This window comes from Nycticebus coucang, chromosome 3, assembly GCF_027406575.1.
Source record: "Nycticebus coucang isolate mNycCou1 chromosome 3, mNycCou1.pri, whole genome shotgun sequence".
Taxonomy (NCBI): Eukaryota; Metazoa; Chordata; class Mammalia; order Primates; family Lorisidae; genus Nycticebus; species Nycticebus coucang.
Window position 1 is genome coordinate 97,312,521 of NC_069782.1, and position 25,596 is coordinate 97,338,116.

A 25,596-nucleotide genomic window follows, 5' to 3' on the forward strand; every position below is an offset into this window, starting at 1 on the left:
ACATGGAAGCACCTCCCATCTTACCAAGAACATGTACACTCCCTGATCCGCGGGGTAATGGTGGTCCATGTAGGGACCAAGGCTCTAAGCCTTTTGGCCTAGTGCTTGTTGTTCACCTGGGCAAGCAAAAGAGACCGCAGCAACTTGCTGTGTGTCCCAGTCAGTGCAGCCTGTGATCTGTCACAGGCCCTGCTGCCCCACCTCCACCAGGCCTGGCAATATGGAGATGCCAGAGGCTGTCCCTGTCCAAGTGACCAGCTACTCCCAGAGGAGCTCAGCTAATTGCAGGGCTCTTTCTACTGGGGAAGCCTTGGTCATCCTCTCTCTGCCCCCGCAGCTACCAAGAAGGGGGACATGGAGGCAGCCGCTGTTCCCTTGCTGGAGTCATCTTGCTTCCATTTTCTACTCTCCATGGGCCATTCTAGTCACTTGGTGGCTTCTTAACACCTAGGCCAGCAGGAGGGCCAGACCACAGCCTTTCTACCCATGGGGGAGGGTTCAAGACCCCAAAGGGGGTGCTGGAAGAATAAGACACTGCAATTACGGGGAAGAAGCAAGGGCCGTCCGCAGTCCTTCATGATGAAAATAGCTATACACTGTTCGCTGCTTGTAGCTGATCTCCAGCAGGATCTCACTGGGATAATTGTAGAAGCTTAAACCACCTTCAGAGGGGTTTATTCTTTGCTGTCAGAACTCGGAGAGGGTGCTGGAAAAAGAAAACAAAATTCGTATGAGAAATAAATTTGAAATGCATGAATTGCCCTAAAGCTTTAAGCAGTAAGTGGAGAACAGGCAGCTCTGAGAAGGACACCCACCCTAAAGGGACCTCCAGAAGGATACCTCTGGCCTGGCCCCAGGCAGGGCTGGAGGCTCTCAGCATCCTGGCAGCTGTTAGGACCAACTTGGTCACCCTCTCCACATACTGCTGCTACCTGAACTTCCTCTGCCCTCTGTGCCGTCCTGTGGGGAGAGGAGGAGAGATGGTGCCATTCTGTGGAGGAGAGAAGCTTGGACCCAACAGGGCATGTTGGCTGCAAAGGACAGGGACACTTCTGTCTGATGCCAACCACTGGGAGGTGGGTGTGCCTATCCTTGGAGCTCACTGGTGGCTGACTACCCTCAGGTCTCACATCTGTGTGTGAGAGGCTGCCTTTGTTATTGCCACCTTGGGCACACACCCCTCCCATCTATGTCTGTGACCTTTCTCTGTCTCCCAGGGTGGTCTCCACATCTGCTTCCCTCAAGAGCCACCTGCTCCACGCCCCTCCTAGCATCCAGCCTGGTATCTTACACACAGCAAGTGCTCAGTTGGTTGGGGGTACTGCTGAGAGGGGGAGTTCCAAAGCCTCAAAGCTCCTCTGAAATAACTCAGACATGATAGGACGGATTGTTTCCAGTTGCAGGTTATGACCAGCTAGTGAATCGTGAAGTCAAATTAGTGGGTTGTGACCAGCAATTTTTTAATAGAGTAGAATAGAAAATGTCACAGTATATCACACATAGCATGGTAATTACTAGTTCATGACTTGATTTCAGTTTTATTATGTGCACGCACAGGTGTATATCCTGGCTTATGATGAAAAGCTTTTTCTAACTGTGGGTCACAATGAAGAAATATGGAAAGCCACTCCTCAGAGTTGTCCTGCGGAGCTATGGGAGTCTGTCCCTGGCAACTCATGCCCCTATCACATTATGCAGCCTGCCTTCCTCATATGCCACCCCTCTCCCTGGCCTTACACAGCCTGAGATCTTGGTCTGGAAGTCCTTCCTCGTGTCTTGTACTCTCTGCTTGTGCGTGGCCAGATCCCCTGGGTCTGCAAGTCCTGGCCCACCTGAGAGAACAGGAAGCAGAGAACATCAAAGAGCCTCTTGTCTGCTGCGGCTGCTCCCTGGCAGCTTTCTAGGGGCTTCCTGGGTCCTCAGGGACTGGCTGCCAGGCACAGTTGTTTGCTGTGAGCACTCTCGAGAGGGAGGAAAGGGTTTGTAGCTTAGAATATTTGTTCAGACAACAGTCATTACAAGTTTCCAGAATGCAAATGGGTTCCTATATTTTCCAAATCAGAAAGTGGTACATGGAAATTTTTAAGTATTCATAAACCAGACTTCCTGGGGAAATATGGTCTCTGGAGAAGCAGAGGCCACAAAGATGAACAAGGTGCAGGTCCTGACCTCAAGATGCTTACAGGTGTTCACATAAGTGAATACTAGACAGCTAAGCAGGACATGGCCGCAGATGTAGGGAAGGTCAGGTGTGACCCGGGGTGCCAGGGAGAGGACTCCCAGGCAGAGGGAGGCTGGCCATGTGTCTTTGTGGGAAGGGGTTCCCAGGAGGAGGAGGTGGGGGCGTTTAGTCTGACTGAGCAGTGACAGGGGGACAGGCCAGGTCACCCATCTTGTGAAGATGAGAAAGTCAGCTTGCTCACCCCAGTAGCCAACACACACAGCTTGAAGGTGGGGGGCAGGAACTGCATAAAGGCCACAAGATGCCACATAGCAATTCAGTCTTGGAACATGTGGGGGTGAAGAGAAAATCATGTATTTGGGAGTCTTCATTTGCTAAGCAGGAGACTATTTCAGTTAAGCTAGAATTTAACTTTCTATAACCCCCAGTTCTCTGGGTTCTTTTTTTTTTTTTTCTGTGTACCCACTGTTCCAGAAAGAGCAAGAGATTATAGGAAAACAAGTCCTTGTTAAGGATTTAATAAACATGGGCCAGGCACTGTGGCTCATGCCTATAAACCTAGTACTCTGGGAGGCCGAGGTGGGTGGATTGCTTGAGCTCACGAGTTTGAAATCAGCCTGAGCAAAAGTGAGACCCCTTCTCTACTAAAAATAGAAAAACTGAGGCAAGAGGATCACTTAGTCCGAGAATTGGAGGTTGCTGTGGGCTGTGACACCACAGCACTCTACCCAGGGTGACAGCTTGAGACTCTGTCTCAGAAAACCAAAAAGAATTTAATAAATGGAACATCAGCGCTTTTAACAGGAGAAGCATCTACCTTACATAAGGATGCTCTGGGCTGCATTTATTTACTTCCATCTTTGTCCTATTTTACTTCTCACTGTAGATATTTCTCCTGTATTTCTCCAAGTGTGATCCCAGGACCAGCAGTAGCAGTATCACTGGAGAACTGGTTGGAAATGCGCATTCTCAGTCCCCACCCAGACCTACTGGATCCTTCCAGGGGAGGGCAGGTGTTGGGATGCACACTGAAGTTTGAGCATCTCTGCCTAGGCTCTCAGTTCTCAAAGTCTCACCCATAGACCTGCAGCATGGGCACCCCCAGGCACTGCTAGAAATGCAGAACCTCAGGCTTCACATCTTACCTCCCAATCAGAATCTGCGCCTGGGCAATATCCCTGGGGGATTTGTTGGTGCAGTAAGTCCTCAATGAGCAGGTTCTTGGGAACTGCCACTTCAAATGAAATGACATACTATAGCTGTAGGAACTGAACTTGTTTATATCAGTTAGCTTTTAGTTAACTTGATTTTTGCCAGATTTTTTTTCTTTCTTTTTTGCAGTTTTTGGCTGGGGCTGGGTTTGAAACTGCCACCTCTGGCATATGGGGCCAGTGCCCTACTCCGCTGAGCCACAGGCGCCGCCCTTAACTTGATTTTTGTTCATGTAAAGTCACAGGATCTGAGGACCAGTGAACAATGGTTAGTGAAGACTTACTACACAGCATAGCCCGAGAAGATCTGGCTTAGGGCCTTGTCCTAAAGCACCGGGTACTATCTCAGAGCTGGCCTCACTGTCCTCCCAAGCACAACTGCTCCTCCCAAGCACAGAAGTCCCTGGGGGTATGCTCCTCAGAGCCTGCATCCCAGTGTTACCAGAGTGCTGGTTAAAAATGCAGATCCCAGGGTCCTGTCCCATGCCTCTTGGGTTAGAGCTTCTGTGGCTGCAGGGAGAAGCAGGTGAAGGATGCCACATGCCTGGTGGGTACTCAGCAACTATTTGCCACATTGAGTTAGTGGATTGCAAGGGCATAGGCTTTACCACCCTGGCCTCACTCAGCCCTCGCCAGAGTCCTATAGTTATAGGGAAAGTTCCCTGGAAGATTCACACTACGCAGCTACTGTGGTAGCTGATATTTTATAAGGAAGTTATGGGCAAAAGCAAGACAGGTCAAAGTAGAGAAGCTGATCTTTTGCCCTCCTTCCCTTTTCCCTACAAGGCTGCCAGTCTCCTTTGGGGACTAGGGTGGAGGTGAGGCTGGTCTAATAGACGTGTGGATTAGCAAATGGTGCCCTTATTATCCTCTAGCATCAGCCACTGATCTCAGCAGCCTCAGCTCAGAGCTGCAAAAGGCATGTTTGAAATCTGACTGGTCTCAAATAAAAAAAAAAAAAGAAAAAGAAAAAGAAATCTGACTGGTCTCATCTTCCTAGCTGCACCATTTTCCACTTTGCATTGCTTGGTCGGTTAAAGATGCCAGGCCTTGCAGGATGGACCCCCTCCTAGGGAGATCTCACATTAAAGCGAGCCCTCAAGGCCTCAAGGGCTCTGTGAGGTCCAGCCTGCTGCCCACCCTGCAGGCCCATCTCTATCAGTAGGATGGGGTCAGCAGGAAGTAGGGAATATTGGCCCAAACAAATGCTCTGGACCCAAAAGGCTGGCCTCCTGCCAGGCCTGACAGTGATATAGTGGAAAGCTTCAGATCTCCCAATTTGCCAGAGGGTGCATTTTTCTGTCAGCACCAGCTGTCCTCAGAACTTCCCCCTGGCCCATGAGGCAGTCTGAACCATGCGCACAAAAGACTTTCAGTGTTTCCCCCGGGGCTGCCTGCCTATCTTCTCTCTGCATGGCACAGAGAGCGAGTCAGACCCCCATGGTGATAACAGAGACAGAAGTCAGGGCCCGTTCCTCTTTTGCCTGCTTCTGTTCCTCTCCTGATGGTTCGTGGACCCCAGGGAGGTAAAGCGCCCCCAAATCGAACTTCACTCAACCCTGACCACTTTCCACATTGGACTCCTGCCTGTTCTCCTTCCCTTACCTTGACTGCTCAGGGTTTTGTAGCAGAAAAGGCAAAGGTCTGAAGCCCCACGCAGGTCATTAGTGGGAGCAGGCCACCTCATATCTGCAAGTCTGCAGAGTGGGAGGACAGTTCCACCCACTGGAATTGGGGCTGGAGGCAGGTACACTGTGATCCCCTCGCTGGCCACACGCTGCCTGCTCAGACTCACCTTGCTCCTTGCCCTGCTGACTGCATTTACCAGGACAGAGTGGGTTAGTGTCTGGGGTTGGACAGAGGCTAACCGGTAGGTCTCAGGGTCCAGGACAGATGTCAGCTGGCCAGGGAAAGTTTGCCACAGTTGTCCTAGAGGATTCTGAGAGGCCAGCACGCACCAGGGTTGTGATGCCTTCCCTGGCCCCTCTCCCTACCCCAGGAAGCATGCTGTTCTGTCACTCTTGGGTCCCATTCTGACTCACAGAGGGGGGCCAAATAATTTCTGCTTGCTGAGGAGGTAATTGGAAATTGAGGAATTTCCTACTTGCCACTTTAAGGATGGTGACAAGGACACTGGGTAAGGTGGCTGAAGCTGTGTTTGAGAGCCAGCTTTACCTCTTACTCTCTGTGTGAGATCGGAGCAGAGATTCAGTGTCTTCACCTGAAAATTTGGAAGAGTAGTCCTTGTCTATATCCTCACGGTGTAGCATCAAAAGATAAGCCCAGCCGGCCCCATATACCAAGGGTTGCTAGTTCAAACCCGGCCCCGGCTGAGCTGCAACCAAAAAAAAAAAAAAAAAAAAAAGAAAGAAAAAGATAAGCCCAGTCATTGAGCAGTACAGAATGGCAGGCTGGCTGCAAGGGACTGACCATGCTGGGGAGGCAGAGGTCCTTCCTCCTTCCCTGTCTCCCTCCCTTCCTCACCACATCTGTAAAAGGGATTCAAGATGGCCACCTGGTATCCAGAAAAGGGAGTGATCATGATGCTCGGCTCTCAAGCCTGGCAAGGATTTGACTAGGTAGGGACTCTCTTGACTGGCACATGTCAGAGGACACAGTCAACTCCCGGGCACTTCTCTCCTGCTTCTGGATCTGGGCCTCCAAGCCCATCTGTGGGCAAATGGAATTGGCCTCTCCCTGAGGATGGGGTATAGATTCTCTCCCTGAGCACAGCCAGCTTTCCAGAGTCTAAGCCTTCCCCTGACCTCTGCTTTATAAGTGTCATGAGACCCAGGGAAGGACGACTTGCCCTTCGAGGTGGTAGCTGCCTGTGTGCACCTCGCGCTCTTGCCCAGTAGACCTGCAGAGCTCCTAGTTGTGCCCACAGGCATCGACTGTGCTAGTAAGTACTTGGGGGAGCGATCGTGAGACAAACTGTGCCGGGAGTGCTTTCCAACTATCCAGCCACATGAAGGAGAAATTGGGAGTGAACCGGTGTCAGCAGCAATTAGTGAAAATTAGACATGGCCCCCAGCTCCCAGGGTGGGAAGCTCCTGTCTGCAGCCCTTCCCTATGTGTGTCCACCTGCAGGGATCTGGCCAGCCAGGTCTGTGGACAAAAGAGCTTCTACACAGTTGGTCTCTGCCCACATGGCATTTTCTGTGCCAACCACTGTGCGGTGAAGCCTTGATGAACCAGAACCTCCAGTTTTCCAGGATACTTTTGGCACTGGGATAACCCTCTTTTAAAATGCAATAAAAAGTTCCTATGCTTTGTTCACCGCCAGTCTCCACTACCTCCTGGTCCTGTCTCTGTCCAGGGTGCTGGAGAGCTGCCCCATGCTTTGGATCCTCCAACCCTGCAGGGATGCTTTAATCAGGGAATCAGAGGCTGTGGTGATGTAGACATGGATTTGAGCATTTGGGGAACAATCATTCACCCACCAGTTGTTGTTTTAAACTGAGTAACTTACTCTGTGCCAGGCACAGAGCTGGAGACGCAAAGATGAACATAGCTTGCTCCCTGCTTTCACAGGGCTTCTGGCACAGTGGGGCTCCCTAGCTACATTCAGTGCCATTCATTTCCTGCCCTTCTCTAAGCACTGTTCAACGATGCCCTTGTTTGATCCTCATGACAGCTTTACGAAACAGGTACTACATGTCTTATTCTTCCCAGGCGAGAAAACGAAGACGTAGAGAGGTGAAATAACTTGGCCAAGGTCACACATCTGGGCAGAGCCAGGATTCTAATTCAGGCAGTCTTGCTACAGAGCCCTAGATATTAGGGGCCGTGCTTTGCCTAGGGAGAAGAGATTTTTGCATATGGCTATAGGGAGATAGAAAACCACAGGGTAACTTTGGTTGGAAGAAAACTCCCTTGGGGAGGAGAGAAGAGGGTGTGCTAATGAGGCAGGTTTCCCTAGGCAGGGTAGGCAGTCGGCCTTACTCCTGCCAGCTGTGGCACACACAGTGAGGCAGGGAGGCAGCCTCACGATGGAAGTGCCACCTGAGGATCTTCACTAGATTCTCTCATTAACCCTCACCAGGAAGATCAGTGGTGCTCAAATTAGCTGTACCTTCATATCATCCAGCAAGCTTTTAGAACCTCTTGTGGAGACAACACCCCAGGCCAATTAAATCACAATCTCTGATGGTAGGATTCAGGCTTCATGATTTTTTTCCTCCAGGTGGCTTCAGTGTGCAGGCAGGCAGAACCACTGAGCTAGGCCAGATCTCTCCATCTACAAGCGCCCTTCTGCCCCCGGCACAAGTTCCTAGCACCTCCTTTCTAGATGGAAGCATGTATGAACCGGCCTTGAGGAAGGGAGGGCTGTAACCACACTCCAGTCCCCAGCCAACGTGTGCAGTGTATGTATGCACATGTGAGTTAAGTAGCTACACCAGGACAAGAAGATCAGCAAGCCCAGCCATGAGAGCTGACAGTTGCCAGGAGGGTGGCAGAGGTGAGCTTCGTAAATGTGCATCTTTCCCTCGGCCCTGCTGTGCCCTGTTCCCTGCCATGCCCTGGACCCTGCATTTGGTGCTCTGCTGCCCTGGTGCCACAAAAGCCCCTTTCCTGGTTTCTCCCGTAGCACAGCCTACTCCCCTGGAATTTTCAGAAGAAACTTTAACAATAAGCCAAAGGCAGCTGAGAACACATAGAAAGCAAAACAACAGGCCAGTCCCAAAGAGTAAGTTTATGCCAGGCATGCTAGCATAAGTGGGAAGGGGCTGGCCTGAGCCCCCACCCCATTACACCTCATCTTTACCCCTTTTGTTTCCCAGGAACTGGTTTCCCTGGGCTGTGCCTCACCTAACTCAGTCTCACCTTGGGAGCTGTTCTTTTTGCAGTTGTGAGGGAAGCCTTACTTCTCTGACAATGATACTCAACAGGATTTGTACAGTTGTTACCAGCTACTTTAAGGTCCCAGCATGGAAGAAGGATTTATAAAGGAGCTACCCCCGCCCCTGACCCCCAGGGCAAGCCTCAGAAGAGGGGTCCTTCTCAACCCTGGCACCCTGCAGTCCTGACACACAGCAGATGAAGCTGCTCTGATCCCCCGTAGGGTGTTTAGACAACAAGCACAGCACTAGCTCCAGGGTGGGGGCGTAGACACTTGAAAGGTGACAATGAAATTGCCATTCTTTTCTGAGGCCCTCCCCAGAGCATTTCACCAAAGCAGTTGGAGCAATGTAAAGAGGCTGAGAGTGCTGGGAGAGCAGGAGGGAGGAGATAAATGCCCAGGTGTGGGCCAGGTGACTTGAGTGGCTTATTTGGCTGTCTCCAGAGCTGCCAGCAATAAGACCTTGTCATTTCTGAGGAGGATCATGAGCTGCTTTGATTGCATGTCACATGTGGATGCAAAAGGCTTTGGAAGGAGAGGTTGTGGTGAGTGGGCCTTTGCTGGCCAGCCTGAGGGCACAGCAAAGGAAATTGTAGCCAGGGCTTTTCTTCTTTGTTTTTTTTTTTTTTTTTCCCTTGCAGCTCAAACTTAAAAGAGGGGAGAGGGAGTGTCTGCAGGTTCTTTAGTAGATTCTTAAAACCCTCTGGCTTCCCATCCTCTCCAGGGAGATGCCTGCCACACTTTCTGTGCCTCAGTAACCCCTTCCACCTTGGAGAGTACTCGAGGTCCCATCTCACAGACCATGGAGCAGAGGGCTGTCTTTAGAGGTTAAAGTTCAGAGAAGCTAAAGACCCGGCCTGAGGCTACATGGCTTTAAAGAGAAGGGCCAAAATTAGGGCCTCTTAGGTCTGGGTCTTTGGCCATGGCCACACTCCCAAGTGGCCCTTCATCAGGCGTGGACTCAGAACTCTCTGCCCCACCCAGCTTTTCCTGAGGGCTGGGACTGGGCTGGCAGGACGTCAAGGACCTGCGGTATGCTTCTTGCTCCCCGTGGGCTGGGTCTACAGCCCCACCCTGCCAGAGGAGCCTCAGCCACTGGCTCCTCCCAGCTGGGAGTGGTCTCAGAGACGGTGCCGGTGCCTGTGTGTGGTTCTGGACAGAGCAGAGTGTTCTTTCTGCAGGCACAGTTCCCTATCCCCTCCAGGTTACCATAGTTTGCTTGTTTGTCTCTTGTGGCATTTTAAGTGGGAGCGTGAGCTCAGCACAGCATCACAGGGCATCCTTGATCTTAGTTGTTTTGGTCTCCAGGCACCAGGAACTGCCTTGAGGCTGAGATATGAGGCCCTGACTGGGTTCTCAAGCAATGCTGAATCAGAGGCCAGCTGGTCTGATACTTCCCTGGGCCCAGACTCCTCATCCTCTTGGTGTCCTTCTGGACCACGTGTGCCACAGGGATGGAGCATAGCACTCTGCAGCAATTATTTTGAATTATCTTGTTTCTCAGCTACTCCCACTGACATGAAACAAGTTTCCCAGTCAATACTAATGATTAGTGAGACCAGGCAAAGCTGATGTTGGAGAAGTAATTTTCTATAAACACTGTCCACTCTGATTCTGCTATTGATTACTCTAAACTCCCTGAAGACATAGGTGGGAATCCAGGATGGCTGTCTGCAGTGGAAGGAGGGCAAGACCGGGCATGTGTTTAATCCTGTTTGGGGTCCTTCCCTCCTGTGGACCACTGAGTCTTTGGCTTTAGTTACCACCCAAGACATGAGGACTTGTAAGAGAAGCCTACCTCCCCTGCCACCCCCGGGACCATTGTATACTTGGGGATCATGGAAAAGATAAAGGCATGTTTGGATTTCTAAAGGTATTCTAGAACCTCACATCCTATATTCTACAGTCATAGGATGAAAGAAATGGAAGTAGCCCTAGAACACCTCATAGACACAAAGCCTCTCATTATCTGAAATAGTGAAACGTTGGAAACCACTCGAATATCCAGGAACATAAACAGGAACCAGAGTGGTATAAAAGTGCCACCAGTTTAGGCCTGGTGCAGGGCTCATGCCTGTAATCCTAGCACCCTGGAAGGCAAAGACAGGAGGATCTCTTTTTTTTTTTTTTGAGACAGTTTTGCTGTGTCTCCCTCAGTAGAGTGCTGTGATGTCACAGCTCACAGCAACCTCCAACTCTTGGGCTTAAGCAATTCTCTTGCCTCAGCCTCCCAAGCAGCTGGGACTACAGGCGCCCGCCACAATGCCTGGCTATTTTTTGGTTGCAGTTTGGTCATTATTGTTTAGAGGCCTGGGCTGGGCTCGAACCCTCCAGCCTCCGTGTAGATGGCTGGCACCCTACTGACTGATCTATGGGTGCCGCCAGGAGGATGTCTTGAACTCAGGAGTTTGAGATCAGCCTGAACAAGATCGAGACCACTTCTCTACTAAAAATAGAAAAACTAGCCAGGCATTGTGGTAGGTACCTGTAGTTCTGAAGGACTTGGGGCAGAACCCCCCACTCTGCCCGGAGCTCTGACCACCCCAATCAACTGCAAGAGACGTTGCTTGATGCAAAAACGCAAGAGGATTTTTATTCCTGCATGCCGGGGCTTGACCCACAACTCTTTTAGAAGCCGAGGAGTCAAGCCCCGCACAGCAGTTTTTACAAGCTTATAAAGGCAAAAACTACAAAGTAGGCGGGAATAGCAGACATGGCAGGGGCTCTAATCATAAAGTAAGAGGGAGTAGACATAGCTGGGGCTCTAACCAGATAAGAAGAACTCTGGTTCATTATTCAACTGTCTTCAGATAAGATCAACAGTCAAATATTTGTCTTTAACAATAAACATAAGCTTTAGCTCGGGGAGCTATCTTCTGGAACAGTTACAAAAGGTCACATTCCTATGGTAGGGAGTGAGAGGTGGTCACATTCCTATGGTAGGGAGTGAGAGGTGGTCACATTCTCATGGTAATATTTTCTTTCAGTTCCAGCCGCTTGAGAGGCTTAAATAGGAGGATCACTTGAGCCTGGGAATTTGAGGTTGCTGTGAGGTATGTGACACCACGGCACTCTAGCCTGAGTGACAGAGCAAGACTCTGTCTTGAAAAAATGAATAAATATGTGGCTCAGTGAGTAGGGCACCAGCCCAATATGCCGAGGGTGGCGGGTTCAAACCCAGCCCCGGCCAAACTGCAACCAAAAATAGCCGGGCGTTGTGGCGAGCGCCTGTAGTCCCAGCTGCTCAGGAGGCTGAGGCAAGAGAATCGCGTAAGCCCAAGAGTTAAGAGGTTGCTGTGAGCCGTGTGACGCCACGGCACTCTACCTGAGGGCGGTACAGTGAGACTCTGTCTCTACAAAAAAAAAAAAAAAAGAAAGAAAAAATGAATAAATAAAGGAGCTTAAAGAGACACGAGTATACAGGCATGAGCCACCACTGCTGGCCACCTCAGTCTCTTGCGTATATACATATGTTACAACTCACTAAACTGTACATAACAAAAAGATTGATGCATGTTAATTTTTTAAAAGATAATTTTTATTTTTTTAAAAAATAACAAATTTTAAATGAGACTATTATTAGAAATAAAAATCAACTTTTTATCAAGTTTAACTTTTAACCATTAAAGCAACAATTTTTTTTTTTTTATAGAGACAGAGCCTCACTTTATGGCCCTTGGTAGAGTGCCGTGGCCTCACACAGCTCACAGCAACCTCCAACTCCTGGGCTTAAGCGATTCTCTTGCCTCAGCCTCCCGAGCAGCTGGGACTACAGGTGCCCGCCACAATGCCCGGCTATTTTTTGGTTGCAGTTTGGCCGGGGCCGGGTTTGAACACGTCACCCTCGGTATATGGGGCCAGCGCCTTACCAACGGAGCCACAGGCGCCACCCTAAAGCAACAATTTTATTTTATTTTTGGGGGGGTGTCTCTTTTTTTATTGTTTGGGATTCATTGAGGGGACAAAGAATTAGGTTACACTGATTGTATTTACGGTAAAGTCCTTCCTACACTTGTGTCCTGCCCCTAATAAAGCAGTAATTTTAAAAATTCAAAAAAAAAGAGAGACATGAGTAAATGCAACCCCTCCTCTGGTCCTGGAGGAGGAAGTGCCATAGAGGATATTATATCACCCGGCCACAGGGAACCATGTCTGGGCCCTGTGTCAGATAGGTCCTCTATCACCGTCAATGTACACAATCCATAGCTGAATTGTGACTGTGTAAGAATGTCCCTGTTCTTAGGAAATACACACTGAAGTAGGGGTAAAAGGCCATGATATTACCCTCAAATGTTGAGAAAGCTATGGGACAGGGGAGGGATGCATGTATGCACAAATAAGATAAAATGTCATAATTGGTAAATGTGGGCGGTGCCTGTGGCTCAGTGGGTGGGGCGCCAGCCCCATATACCTAGGGTGGCGGGTTCGAAACTGGCCCCAGCCAAACTGCAACAACAACAACAAAAAAAAAATTGGTGAGTGTAAGTAAAGGGTATATGATGTTTTTTCTATCCTGTAAATTTGCAATTATTTCCAAATAAAAAGGGAGAAAAAGAAACTTTAAGAAAACAATGTTCAAATTTTCCAAGTAAAAGCAAATTTAAGACTTTTTAAAACTAAAAGTCTGAAGATATGTGAATGAAAGCCAGACCCATACTGTGTGGTTCCAATTATACAAAGTTCAGGAATAAGCCAAATTAATGGGGATGAAAATTATGGGCTCTAAACTGGAGTTTAGAACCTTGTGGGAGTTCTCAGAATGTTTTATATCTTATTTCTCCATATACATTTCTGTATGTATATGGAGAAAATCAAGCAGTCTGCCTACCTGCACTTTAAGCAATGTATGTGTATCTCAAATTAAAAGTTTTTATCCAACAAGTATATGAAAAGATGCTCAACATCACTAATCACTAGGTAAATACAAATTGAAACCACAGAGAAATATTGATATTATCCCACACCCACTAGGATGGCTACTATTAAAAAAAAAAAGAAAGCCAGAAAACAAGTTTTAGCGAAGATGTGGAAAAGTTGGAACTCTTATGCATAGTTGGTGGGAACATAAAAAGAAAAGATACGGCCACTAAGGACATGGTATGGCTGTTGTTTTAAAAATTAAACATAGAACTACCACATGATCCAGAAATTCCATGTCTACATACATATATAGGCAGTCCCCAAGTTACAAACATCTGACTTATATATAACTCACACTTACAAATGGAGGCTATAACAGTAAGTCCCTGAGTTACATACATCTGACTGATGCATGACTCATACTTACAAATGGAGGCTATTACAGGTAATAGGTAAATGTACCTGTTCCAACTACAAACAAGATAGGTACAAACAAACCTGGGGACAAGTTTGAACCTGTTATCCAAACAAATGGAAAGCAGGGTATTAAAGAAATATTTGTACACCCATGTTCATAGCAGCACTATTCCTGATAGCTAAGAGGTACAAGCAGCCCAAGTGTCCCCCAACAGATGGATGATGAATAAAAATGTGGGGTATCCGTACAACAGAACATTATTCAGCCTTAAAAAGAAAAGAAATTCTGACACCTACTACAAAATGGATGAACCTTGGGGACATTGTGCTCAGTGAAATAAACCAGTCACAAAATCATACACAAATACTGTATGATTCCACTTATGTGAGGTATCTAGACTAGTCAAATTCACAGAGACAGAAAGCAAAGCGGTAGCCTCCAGGAGCTGAGAGGGAGAGGAGAGAGAGGGTTTCTGTTTAAATGGGTACAGAGTTTCCGTTTTGTAAGATAGCGATCTGGAGATTGGTTACACATGATGAGAATGTACTTGACACTACTGAACTATACACATAAAATGGCTAGGATGGTAAATTATATGTGTATTTCTCACAATTAAATATAAATGTAAAAAAACAAAAAGGATTTTGGGGGTGCTTAATGAAAAAATATTGAAATGGAATGAGGTCTATAGCACAATACCGTTTACCTAATTCAAAAATATGGGTATAACACTAACCACCATGGTCCAAAATTAAAAACAACTTACCACAAAAAACCCCTCAGCTCTGGCCAGCACACAATGCCCAGGTGAGGACAGGAGCTGGTTCTTGCCATCACTGTCATCCTGAGGTTGTTCAGGACTCAGTGGGGAAGCCCTGGCGCTGCCCTGGGCGAAGGTGGGAGGTTATTGGGGATCTGGCTGCTCACAGAGTGAGATGCAGGCAGAGGGAACACAGAAAGAGCCTCAGCTGGACAGAGCTTGCCTCAAGGGCAGCCCAACCATGGGGCTATGCATTGTAGCATTCCCTCCAGATCATCAGGGACCTACTATCCAGTCACTGTTCTGAGAGCCTCATACTTTCTTGTCTAATCCTTATAACAACCCCCTTGGATTGGTGCTGCGACAACCCCCATTTCACAGACATGGAAACTGAGTCATGGAAAGTTTGATTACTGGTAACTTGCACAAAGATGCACAAAAGCAGATCTAAGTTATCCCTCAGGGTTCCCTGAGAACAGATGGGAGTGCCTGGCTCTCTGGGCTGAGAGGTCCCACAGTCCTTACAGTTCCAAACTACCTGTGGGTCTGGGCCGTGAGATCTGGACCTGGAAGCCTCAAGATCCCCCAGCCTTCCAGCCCGCCTGCCACACTCAGGCCCCTAATCTTTGGCTCTGTCTCTCTCCAACCACAAGCTCCCTGTCATTCCAATGCTGTCTGTCCTTCAAGCCCTGCCACCTCTGAGCCTGGCCTGGCCACTCCCTCCCCTGAACTCCTACAGCCTTTTTGAGAATTGGATTCAAGCTTGGAGTCAGCTTACCAAAAGCTTGTCACCTTAGGCAAGTTACTTGATTTGTCTGGGCCTTGCGTTCCTTTGATGATGATATCTAACATTCATTGAATATTGTGTGGAGTACTTAGTTTGTCTTATTTGTCCTGAAAAAATCCCATGAGGTATATACTATAATATTATTATTATCCTGAGATGAATTTAGTAATTTGCTTTTGGCCATGCGACTGTCACATGGCAGACCTGGGAACTGAACTGAATGAAGACTTGAGTGATCCTAAAGATGAGGTGGGGGGAACTAAAGTGTTAGCAAGTGTTAATATAGCTAGTGGCGGGCGGCGCCTGTGGCTCAGTCGGTAGGGCACTGGCCCCATATACCGAGGGTGGCGGGTTCAAACCCCGCCCCGGCTGAACTGCAACCAAAAAATAGCTGGGCGTTGTGGCCGGCGCCTGTAGTCCCAGCTGCTCGGGAGGCTGAGGCAAGAGAATCGCTTAAGCCCAGGAGTTGGAGGTTGCTGTGAGCTGTGTGAGGCCACGGCACTCTACCGAGGGCCATAAAGTGAGACTCTGTCTCTACAAAAAAAAAAAAACAAATATAGCTAGTGGCTGCCTTGTTCTGGTCCTTTAAAAAAAAGAAAAACTGAGGTGAAATTCACATAACATGAAATGAACCACTTAAACACTTAAAATGTACATTGAGTGGCATTTCATGCATTCATAACATTGTACAACCGTCATCTCTAGTTCCAAAATATTTTTCGCTACCCAAAAAGAGAACTCATACCCATTAAGCAGTCACTCCCCAATTTAGTTCTCACACTACCTGTTTGAGGAGGGATTCATTATTACCATTTTTAAAATTAGGAAACTAAAGTACAGGGAAGCAATAAAAGTTAGTAGGTGGTAAAGCTGGGCCTTCAGTATAGGTGTCTGTGAAGTTCTGTATCTATGAAGCTAGGCTACACTGCCTTTTCATTTATAACTCAGAATATTGACCTTGAATTAATTAGTAGATCATTATCTTGTATATGTTACAATGCGACATTTTTGCCAAGTTTTGGGAAATGTCCTAGGATCATTATATAAGAGAAGTAGATGATGATTTGAAATCGATTTGCAAATTTTACACATTACATTTTAGAAACTAGAGCCATAACAAGGGAAAAGCTTGTTTTGGTTCTAGGTAACATTCGATCTCTGGTTGATGATCCAAATTAAAATATTCTGGAACGGTGCATCTTACAAGGGTACATGTGAAATTTAGTAAATGTAGAATATAAATGTCTTAACACAATAACTAAGAAAATGCCAGGAAGACTATGTTAACCAGTGTGATGAAAATGTGTCAGACGGTCTATAAAACCAGTGTATGGTGCCCCATGATCGCATTAATGTACACAGCTATGATTTAATAATAAAAAAATATATATATATTCTGGAACTTCCCCAGATAGCTCTTATGGGGTGATGCAGGAAGGACACATTATTGGAGTCCTGATAAATTCAAATTTTAAGTCACCTCCCTTAGCTAGACCCAGGATGGTCACTCCTCCTTCTTAGGGACTCTTCAGGGCCATAATGGACCAGATGATGTGATGAAGGGTGGCATTCCCACAGTTAAGAAGAACCTCCATATCAAGCAGAGTCCTGTGGATGAAAAAAACTCAAAAGAAAAAAAGAAATAGAAAAAGAGCAGAAGAAGAATTTTCATAGATTACTATATGCAGTCTTCTCTCTTTCAACAAGAATAGTCTTTTTTTGTTGTTCAATAAAGTTTTATTTTTCCAAATATATGGTTGCTTGGACCCTGTTCATGCATCTTCACCAGCAGCTGGGGCATCTCCACCCTTGGCATTTCTGCTGTAAATTACTTGAGCTCTGTGCTTTGAAACCAGTTTGATAAGTCCTTTACTAAGGAGCTCCTGAAGGGCTGCCCTGGCCAGGGAACCTTGAATCTTCAGTCTCTGAGAGACCACAACTGGGATGATAAGCTTATAGTTGGGAACTTCCGTACAGAGTTTGTCATCATAGCTTTGTCAAACAAGACTAGGTTGTTGAGCTTGTCCTGAACTTTGCCTTTGGACCACTTTTTCTTTTTGGCCTTGTCCCCAGATTTGTTCCCTCAGTCTTTGTCTTTCTTGGCCGACTTTCTGGCATCTTTCTTCTTTTTTTTTTTTTTTGTAGAGACAGAGTCTCACTGTACCGCCCTTGAGTAGAGTGCCATGATGTCACATGGCTCACAGCAACCTCCAACTCTTAACCCTTGGGCTTACGCGATTCTCTTGCCTCAGTCTCCCAAGTAGCTGGGACTACAGGCGCCCGCCACAATGCCCGGCTAATCTTTCTTCTTCTTATCGTCCTTGGGAGGCATTGCGAAGCTCAGAGAGGAACTGCCACTACCGCAGCCTAGCTAAGGTGTTAGACAAAAAAAAAAAAAAAGGCAGCAAGAATATTCTTAAATTCGTGCATGTAATATTCTTTAGGGTTTAATAGCTTTACTGAGATCTAATTCACATACTATATAATTCACTCATTTAAGATGTACAATTTAGTGGGTTTTGGCATATTATTAAAACGTTAAGTTGTGATAAAATATACATAACAATTTGCCATTTTGAACTTTTTTTAAATTTTCAGATTAATACGAGGCTACAATTGATTAGGTGGCGATGTTTGCATTTGTTAGGTAAGGTCCCTGTTGTGGTTGTGTCCCGCACCGGAGAGATGTGCCTTATACCCTTATGTTGTGTCCATTAGGTGGGAGCACACCATTTTAAACATTTTTAAGCATATCCCCAATGGCTTTAATTACATTCAGCAATGTTTTGCAACCATCACTACTATTTTCACAATTTTCACCACCCCAACAGAAACTGTAACTATTAAGTGGTAACTCCTGCTCCTCCTCCCCCACCCCCAGTAACGTCTCTTCTACTTTCTGTTTTCCATGAATTTGGCGACTCTAGATTTCTCATGTGAGTGGAATCATGTTTGTCATTTTGTGCCTGCCTTTTATTAGCACACTGTTTTCAAGGTTCATCCATGATGTAGCCATGTATCAGGAGTTCGTTTCTTTTGAAGGCTGCATAATGTTCCCTGGTGTGTTCACACCACATTTTGTTTATCCAGTAATCCGCTGATGGACAGTTAGCTGCTGTGAATGTTCACATGAAAATATTTGTTGGAATACCTGTTTTTAATTCTTTTTTTTTTTTTTTTTTGTAGAGACAGAGTCTCACTTTATGGCCCTCGGGTGAGTGCTGTGGCATCGCATGGCTCATAGCAACCTCTAACTCTTGGGCTTAAGCGATTCTCTTGCCCTCAGCCTCCCGAGCAGCTGGGACTACAGGCGCCCGGCACAACGCCCGGCTATTTTTTGGTTGCAGTTTGGCCGGGGCTGGGTATGAACCCTCCGCATATGGGGCCGGCGCCCTACTCACTGAGCCACAGGTGCCGCCCTGTTTTTAATTCTTTCAGTTCTGCCTCTGAGTAAAATTACTGAGTTATGTAGCAATCTTATGTTTAACGTCTTGAAAAGTCTGGTCCTTATTTTTTAGGATGTTTTTCCTCTATGTCATGGTAATATCCTGGTGGCCACGGTCACCCCTGGTGCAGGGCTGAGCACCAGGAGCTGAGCCCCCCTGCAGTGGGTGTGGGAAAGCTGCTCCTCACCACCGTGTGCTCAAAGGCTTCCTGGCCCACCATCCTTCTTTGCCTGCTCAGAACGCTAGCCCCTCTAAACTGTCCCCTCTGTCCCCAACAGATGTGCCTGTGGAGAAGCTGGCTGCCATGCCGGCCTTGCGCAGCATCAACCTCCGCTTCAACCCGCTCAACGCCGAGGTGCGCGTCATCGCCCCACCACTCATCAAGTTTGACATGCTCATGTCTCCGGAGGGCGCACAGGCCTCCCCACCGTAGGCCACCTTTCTCATGCCCACCCAGCAAGGGACAGAGGCCACTGGCCTGGCACCCTAAGGGGAGGGGGGCCCATGGGCCCATGGGAGGCCAAGCTTGGGGGGTAGGGAGCGGGTGGGCTGTACAGCGTGTGGTGGGCATGGGTGCAGCCGGACCAGGATAGACAGCTTACAGCAGTAGTGGACTTGGAACGCCCGAGGGAGGAGGCAAGACGGGGGCTACAGCCTGGATTTGGGCACTCGCAGCTGCTGTGCAGACGTGGGCAGATCCCCTGCCCTCTCTGAGCCTTGTTACTTGGAGAAAGGCTCCTTAGAGGTTGTTTAGGCAGTATATGCCTCCAAGTTACCTCCAAATCATTGGGTACCTCTGAGCCGTCAGATGAGCATTGCTGAGCATTTTCTGGGCCCCTGTGGGTTTGGGGCCTTGTTTCTAGTCCTGAGAACCAGTCGCTGCTCTGAGAGGAGTAGAAGACAACTTCCATCTATTTATTGCTTCCTGAGACCCAACCCAGAGGAGACCCTTCACAGGGCCCCATCCTCAGCTCTGGGGGTCCCTGGCCTGGCAGGGTGCTCAGTCCCCTACCAGGAGAGGGCTGGGGCTCTTGCTTCCTGGTAACACCTGTGGTTTGGAGAACCCTGACCTCTCACACACACATACCCCCCCCCCCCACCGTGTCCTCCTCTGTGGAGCAAACACACTCAGAGTGCCCCAGGCCCCACCTGGTCTACACCTTTGTCTTGGTCTCTAGAGTTACCTGAAGCCCCAGGACTTGGGGCAAAGTCTGGCCAACCAAATCCTATGTCCTGTGGACCAGTGGCCACTTTACCGCTCCTAGAGTTAGGCTATTCAGAGCTGAGACCACCACTCAGCACAGTAACCCCTTACCCCTGCCTGGGTCTCCTGTCTCTTGGTGAGGAGCTGACAGGTTGGGCCATTGTTGGCCTGCCACTGAGGGCTCTGTGCCCCAAGGGAGACATTGCTGACTATGTTGATTTCCTCAGGCCTGGTTGGTCAAACTCTAGGAAAAGGGTGTTCAGGATCAGGAGGTCAAGACTCCTGACAGGATCTCCATGGATACTGAGTCTAGCCGTGGACATTGGGAGCAAGTAGGGGCTGATCTGCAGGCTGGGCTGGCCCACCCACCCTGTGTCCTGGTGTGGAGTTTCTCCTTGTAAGAAAGACACATACTTTTCTGACATGCACAAAGGCAAAGTATGGCCAGCGCCTCACAGCCCCAGGTGTGGTCTGGGGAGCAGCAGCTGCAGCGTCACCTGAGAGTGTGTTAGAAATGCAGAGTCTCAAGCACCACACAGACCTACCAACTCAGACCCTGCATTTTATTAAGACCCCTAGATGACTCCTGCAAGCACTTTATAGTTTGGGAAGCAAGAGTGTAGGGATGACCCTGGGCATGTCCTTGGAGTAGAGGTGAAGGTTCTATCAGTTCTTGCCTGCCACCTCCAGGGAGTTGTGGTCAGCCTTCTCCCTAACCCACCTATGGGAGATCATTGGCTTCTTAGATCTTTCCAGAGTCTGTGTGACACTCCCAAGGAAGGGAGTAACCCGCAGTCACAAGGAGATGAGGTTTGGGTGTGCCTGGCCCTCTGGACTCTGCCTTTCTGGTTAACCCCTGCATGCCAAGTTAGCTGCCTGCTGACCCAAGTGCTTCCAGAAGTGTTCTACTCTGCTTGGAGAGTTCTCCCTTGCCTCTCTGGGAAAGCGTGGGCAGTCAGAAAAGCTCCCGAATCAGAGCTCACTGTGTGAGTGGGCCTTTTAGCTTCAGTCTGCAATAAAGAATGTATTGGTTTCATCTGCCTGCTTGGTATTTGATTCATTTTCACTGTTCAGACCTGTAACCTGGATGTCAAACTAGCCTACATGCAGGAAGGACTGCCCTCTTGTTAAAAGCACGAAGTAAAGAAAGCTAGACTGGGTGATACTTGGGTTAGCCACAGGTGAGCACAGAATCAGAGCAACCTTACTGGTCCATGCCGCAGGGCAGGAGGTGACTATATACCTGGGGAAGGGGGAGGAGGCCCACTGTCTCTGAAGTTCCCCTTCCTGGTGCCAAAAGTTACGCCCTTAGTAATTTGTTCCTGAGTCCATGGCAGCATCAGCACCAGGTAGCTGGCTAGAAATGCATGTTCTTGGCTCCATCCCAGATATGCAGGATCAGAAACTGGAGTGGGGCCCAGCCCTCTGTTTTATCAAGCCCTCAGGTGGTTCTGGTACATGCTGAAATCAAATCAGAGAACCACTGTTTTGGGGTTTAAGGTTAAAGTTGAGTTTCATTTCTTATTTTTTTATTTTTATTATTTTATTTTTTTTTTATTTATACAGAGTTTCGTTTTTTAAATGAGAAACCAGGTTAAGTTTGCCTTGAATCTTAGGTCAGATGGTACATTTTTTTATTTAACAAACACATACAGAGCTTAGTGGATCATGTGCTTAGACAGGAAGTGTCTAAGCCCATTACAGTTATTAATTCATTTAATCCCCATAACAAGCCTAGCTAGCTTTGTGATTTGGACAAATCTCTTTCCCTCTGCAGGCTTTATTTCCCATCTGTAAAATGAAGAGGCTGCACCGGGAGCTTCCCAAGGGCTTTCCAGAACTCATTTGTTTGGTCACTATTTTTCAGCTTCTGAGGGCTCTGCTGTTGTCTCTAACTTTCCTTATGGATCAGCGTAGACTCGGGGTGCTGCTCTCCTCCAGCCCAAAGGGCAGAGAGAGGACTCTCCTCCTGCCCCCTCACTGTGCAAATAAAAGTTGTATATAACTTTATAGTTAATTCTAGGAGCTTTCTGAAAGAATCAACCCCGTGTAGTTTCCTATTGGTTGTTGGCTCCCCACAGTCCGCCAGATCAACATGCTGCTCAGATAAGCTGATCTGCTCTTCCTGCCGGGAGGGAGAGCTCCACCTCAACAGGGCAGTCAGGAAGTGAGGAAAGTTCAGAGTCTGGTTTTAGGTGAGGCTTTCAGGGGAATAAGCCAAATGATTAGGACTGGGTAAAGATCATGACATGATTTAGGATCAGTGGACACAGCAAAGGAGAAATGAGACAAAGAGTTCAAGAGTCTTGGGTGGCAACTTCCTTTTGATGCAATTAAGAGTTGAGTGGTTTGATGTTACTTTAAATGATTCTTTCAGAAAGCTCCTGGAATGAACTATCAAATTATTCACAACTTTTACTTCCTGGAAAAAGTTTCCTGAATAGTACAGTTACATTGGAGAAGACGGTGGAATAATGACCCTATTGTAGTGAGGTGTGTGAGGCTAGAGAGCTTTGACTGGGATTCTCCCCCAAATACCATGTTGGACTCCACAGCCCTGGCTTGGAGCTACCCTTTACAAGAAATGTGCCTGTCCCTTCTCAGATAGCCAGCCTTGGGGACCGGGGAGCAGTTCTTGGCATGGCAAGAGTTGGCAGCTGTCCTAAAATAATAGAGCCCTGGGTGAGAAGCCATGGCCAGGAAGGGTGGGCCTGGGAAAAAGGGTGTAACTCGGGGCTTCTGGGCAGGAAAAGACCCTGGGCTTGTGAGCAGTCAGGCCATGCCCTATGTGTCCCAGGGCTAAGCAGGCCAGGTCCATCCCTCAGAAAAGAGACTAACTGCATTAGGTCCAAGCAAGAGTGCTCATGGACCTCCTGGTGTTCATTGGCACTGGGCAGGCACTGGTCTGTTTTCTCATTTATTATTAGCAACAGACCTCTTGGTGCTCACTTTATGGATGAGGAAAGAGGGTTAAGAGGTTAGCACATGACTTGGAAGGAGCATGGTTGGGCTTTGTTTCTACTGGGCTGCTTTGCTGCTACAAGCCTCGGGTCTTTGCCATGAGCCCCAGGACTGGAGGAGTCTGGCTTACACAGAAGTGGTCGATGTCCTTCTATCATATTCCTGTGAAAAGGCCTCTCTGAGCCTTTACTTTCCTCATCTATAAAATGGGTGCTAACACGGCCTACCCGGATGCCATAGGCTTAACAACAGATGATGTGGGTAAGTACATCAGCATCGTGCCCGTTTCCCACACCAAGAGCTTCCTCTCACATTTCCTTACGCCCGCCACAAGCTTTAGAAGCCTTGCCTCCTCAGGGCAACGTAGAGCTCATGCCTCACACCCCTGCAGCATACCTGCACACCCATGGGACATTCGGTCTCACAGGGGAGAAGACTGACAGCTTTCCAAGCACTCCCATCTTCCAAGTTCAGGAGTTTACAAAGGCTCCACTGCAGGCCTTGGAGGAAGACTAATGACGCGGGATGGTGAAGAGTTCAAGGCCCTGGCCAGGAGCCACCTGGGGCCTCTGCAGTTTTATGTATGTACATTCAAATTCACACCAGCAGAGGCACCTGGCACCCTCTTCCTGTAGGTGGGAAGCACTGGAAAAGTGGACTTTGTAGGATTGCCTCGACCAGGACTTCAGGAGTGTCATTCATAGTGCATCTCAGATGGAAAACGAGACTGGGCCCCCTGGAGTTGTGCAAGAGGTAGTGATGTATCTATAAACCATTTGTAAGAGAATGAATCATGGGGCGTTTAAAGATGCAGATTCCCAGGCCTGCCTGAGGCCCTAGTAAGCCAGACTCTGGAATTAGGGCCCATACCTCTGCACCTTAAAGAGTCCCTATTTATCCTGCAACCAGCACCCAGAGGATCCTTTTAAATCCTAGGTCAGTCTTCTGTTCTAAGTCCAGCAATGGCGTTCATTTCCTCCAATGTGGAAGCCAAGGCCTTACAGTGGTCTTGAAGGCCTCATGTCATCTGCTCTCTGCTGTCTGTAACTTCTCTGGTGTCTTTCACACTCCAGACACACTGGATTCCAGCTGTTCCTCCACAGCCCAAGTGTGCTCATCCCTCAGCACCTTTGCATTTTCTGCCCCGACTCTCATACTCCTCTGACTGACTCCCTTATTTCCATCAAGTCTGCTCAAATCAATGCCTACTCTAACCACCCTACTGCTCCATTATACCCACCCCACTTAATCTCAGCTTTTTCTTTTATCCACAGTTGCTTTTCATCTAATATATTCTATCAACACTTGTTATATCTATTACTACTTATCTGTCTACTCCAGCCAGAATAAACTTTCCACGAAGGAGGGATCTTTGTCTTGGTCTCTGCTGTTTCCCCTAGAGCAATGCCTGGCATGTGTATATTTACTGAGTGACTAAACAGATAAATGGTTGATACACACTGATGCTTGGGGACCTTTACTTGTGAGAAAATTGCTGTCTGATGTCACCTACCAGCCCAAGTTCAGGTCCTATATTAAATACCTGTGTTTCCCACCAGGAAAGTTTGCTTCCATGAGAGTGAATAACAGTAGGAAGTTTTCCTCACTTTGGTTTTTACAGACCCTCACAAGCCATGGTATTGTGGCTGGAGATTTTCCTATGTGGAGTGAACAGAAACTAGCATGCTTGACCTAAGCAAGGATGGGCAGTCTCCAACCCTGCCCACCAGCCTGCACTTGCCTAAAAACCCACCAGGCTGTAATTATTTCAACCCCCATCAGGATTTTGAAGTGGATTCTTAGAGAAAAAGTTGAGGGATTAGACCAGGCTCTTGCTACTCAAAGTGTGGTTCTCAGATGATCGATCAATAGTACCTGGGGGTGTATTAGAAGTGTAGAGTCTGGGTCTCTCCCAGACCTACTGAATCAGAAACTGCATTTCAATCCCCATGTGGTTTGTGGCCATGAATGTCTTGCTGGCCAATAAACAGTCAACTTTTTTTTTTCTTTTTTTTTTTTTTTGTAGAGGCAGAGAGAGTCTCACTTTATGGCCCTCGGTAGAGTGCCGTGGCGTCACACAGCTCACAGCAACCTCCAACTCCTGGGCTTAGGTGATTCTCCTGCCTCAGCCTCCCGAGTAGCTGGGACTACAGGCGCCCGCCACAACGCCCGGCTATTTTTTTGTTGTTGTTGCAGTTTGGCCGGGGCTGGGTTTGAACCCGCCACCCTCGGTATATGGGGCTGGCGCCCTGCTCACTGAGCCATATTTTTTTTTTCTTATTGGAAACAAATCTATAAGTTAACAAGCAGCTTCACAGAATCCATGCTCTGAATTAAGAGGAACTAACAAAATGACAATGGCACACTCTCACAGGCAGGCAGTGCTTCCTGCATGCAGTTATCATGCTGGTAACTTTTCCAAGGTTTGGGGTAACCCTCTGGCTCCACTGGTGTATGTGGCTGGCACCCTAGCCTCTGAGCTACAGGCGCCCAGCCAGATGCTCTGTGTTTTTGCTAGAGGAAACTTGAGGGGAAAGGGAAAAAACGGAAGTGCAAAATGAGTACAGGAGGTGAGAAGCAGCTAAAATAGAAATACGTGCTAGCAGCTATGTGTCTGTGAGTTCGCTAAGTACTTTCCACTTACCATCTCATTTAATCCCTGCAGCAGCAGGGGAGGCAGCTATTTCAATTACATAGATGAAGAAACTGAGGCTTGGAGAGGACAACCTGGCCAAGATCAGATAGTTGGGCAGGGGCGGGGCAACCTGGACTCAATCCAGGCCTTTTGACCAGAGCCCATGCCTCTTAGAATCGGAGTCCAGGGCCCAAGGAATGGTGTAGAGAAGGCCCCATTTAAGCTGGTTTAGGCCTCTGGGCTACCCCCACCTGGCCCAGAGAGCTGTCCAGATTTTCCCAAGAGTCCT

The 25,596-nt window shown here is 48.0% G+C and overlaps 2 protein-coding genes across 4 annotated transcripts in view; both read left to right on the plus strand.

Moving 5' to 3' along the window:
- The window catches only part of LRRC20 (leucine rich repeat containing 20), a 93,093-nt gene extending 72,352 nt beyond the window's left edge, over positions 1-20,741 (plus strand). For all 3 annotated transcript variants that reach the window (XM_053586456.1, XM_053586458.1, XM_053586457.1), the window contains one exon: positions 18,786-20,741. In XM_053586456.1, the coding sequence (XP_053442431.1) occupies positions 18,786-18,940 (155 nt within the window). In that variant the 3' untranslated portion in view covers positions 18,941-20,741. The remainder of the gene's footprint in view (positions 1-18,785) is intronic.
- The window catches only part of PPA1 (inorganic pyrophosphatase 1), a 295,326-nt gene that overhangs the window by 178,699 nt on the left and 91,031 nt on the right, over positions 1-25,596 (plus strand). The gene's annotated exons all lie outside the window — the stretch shown is intronic.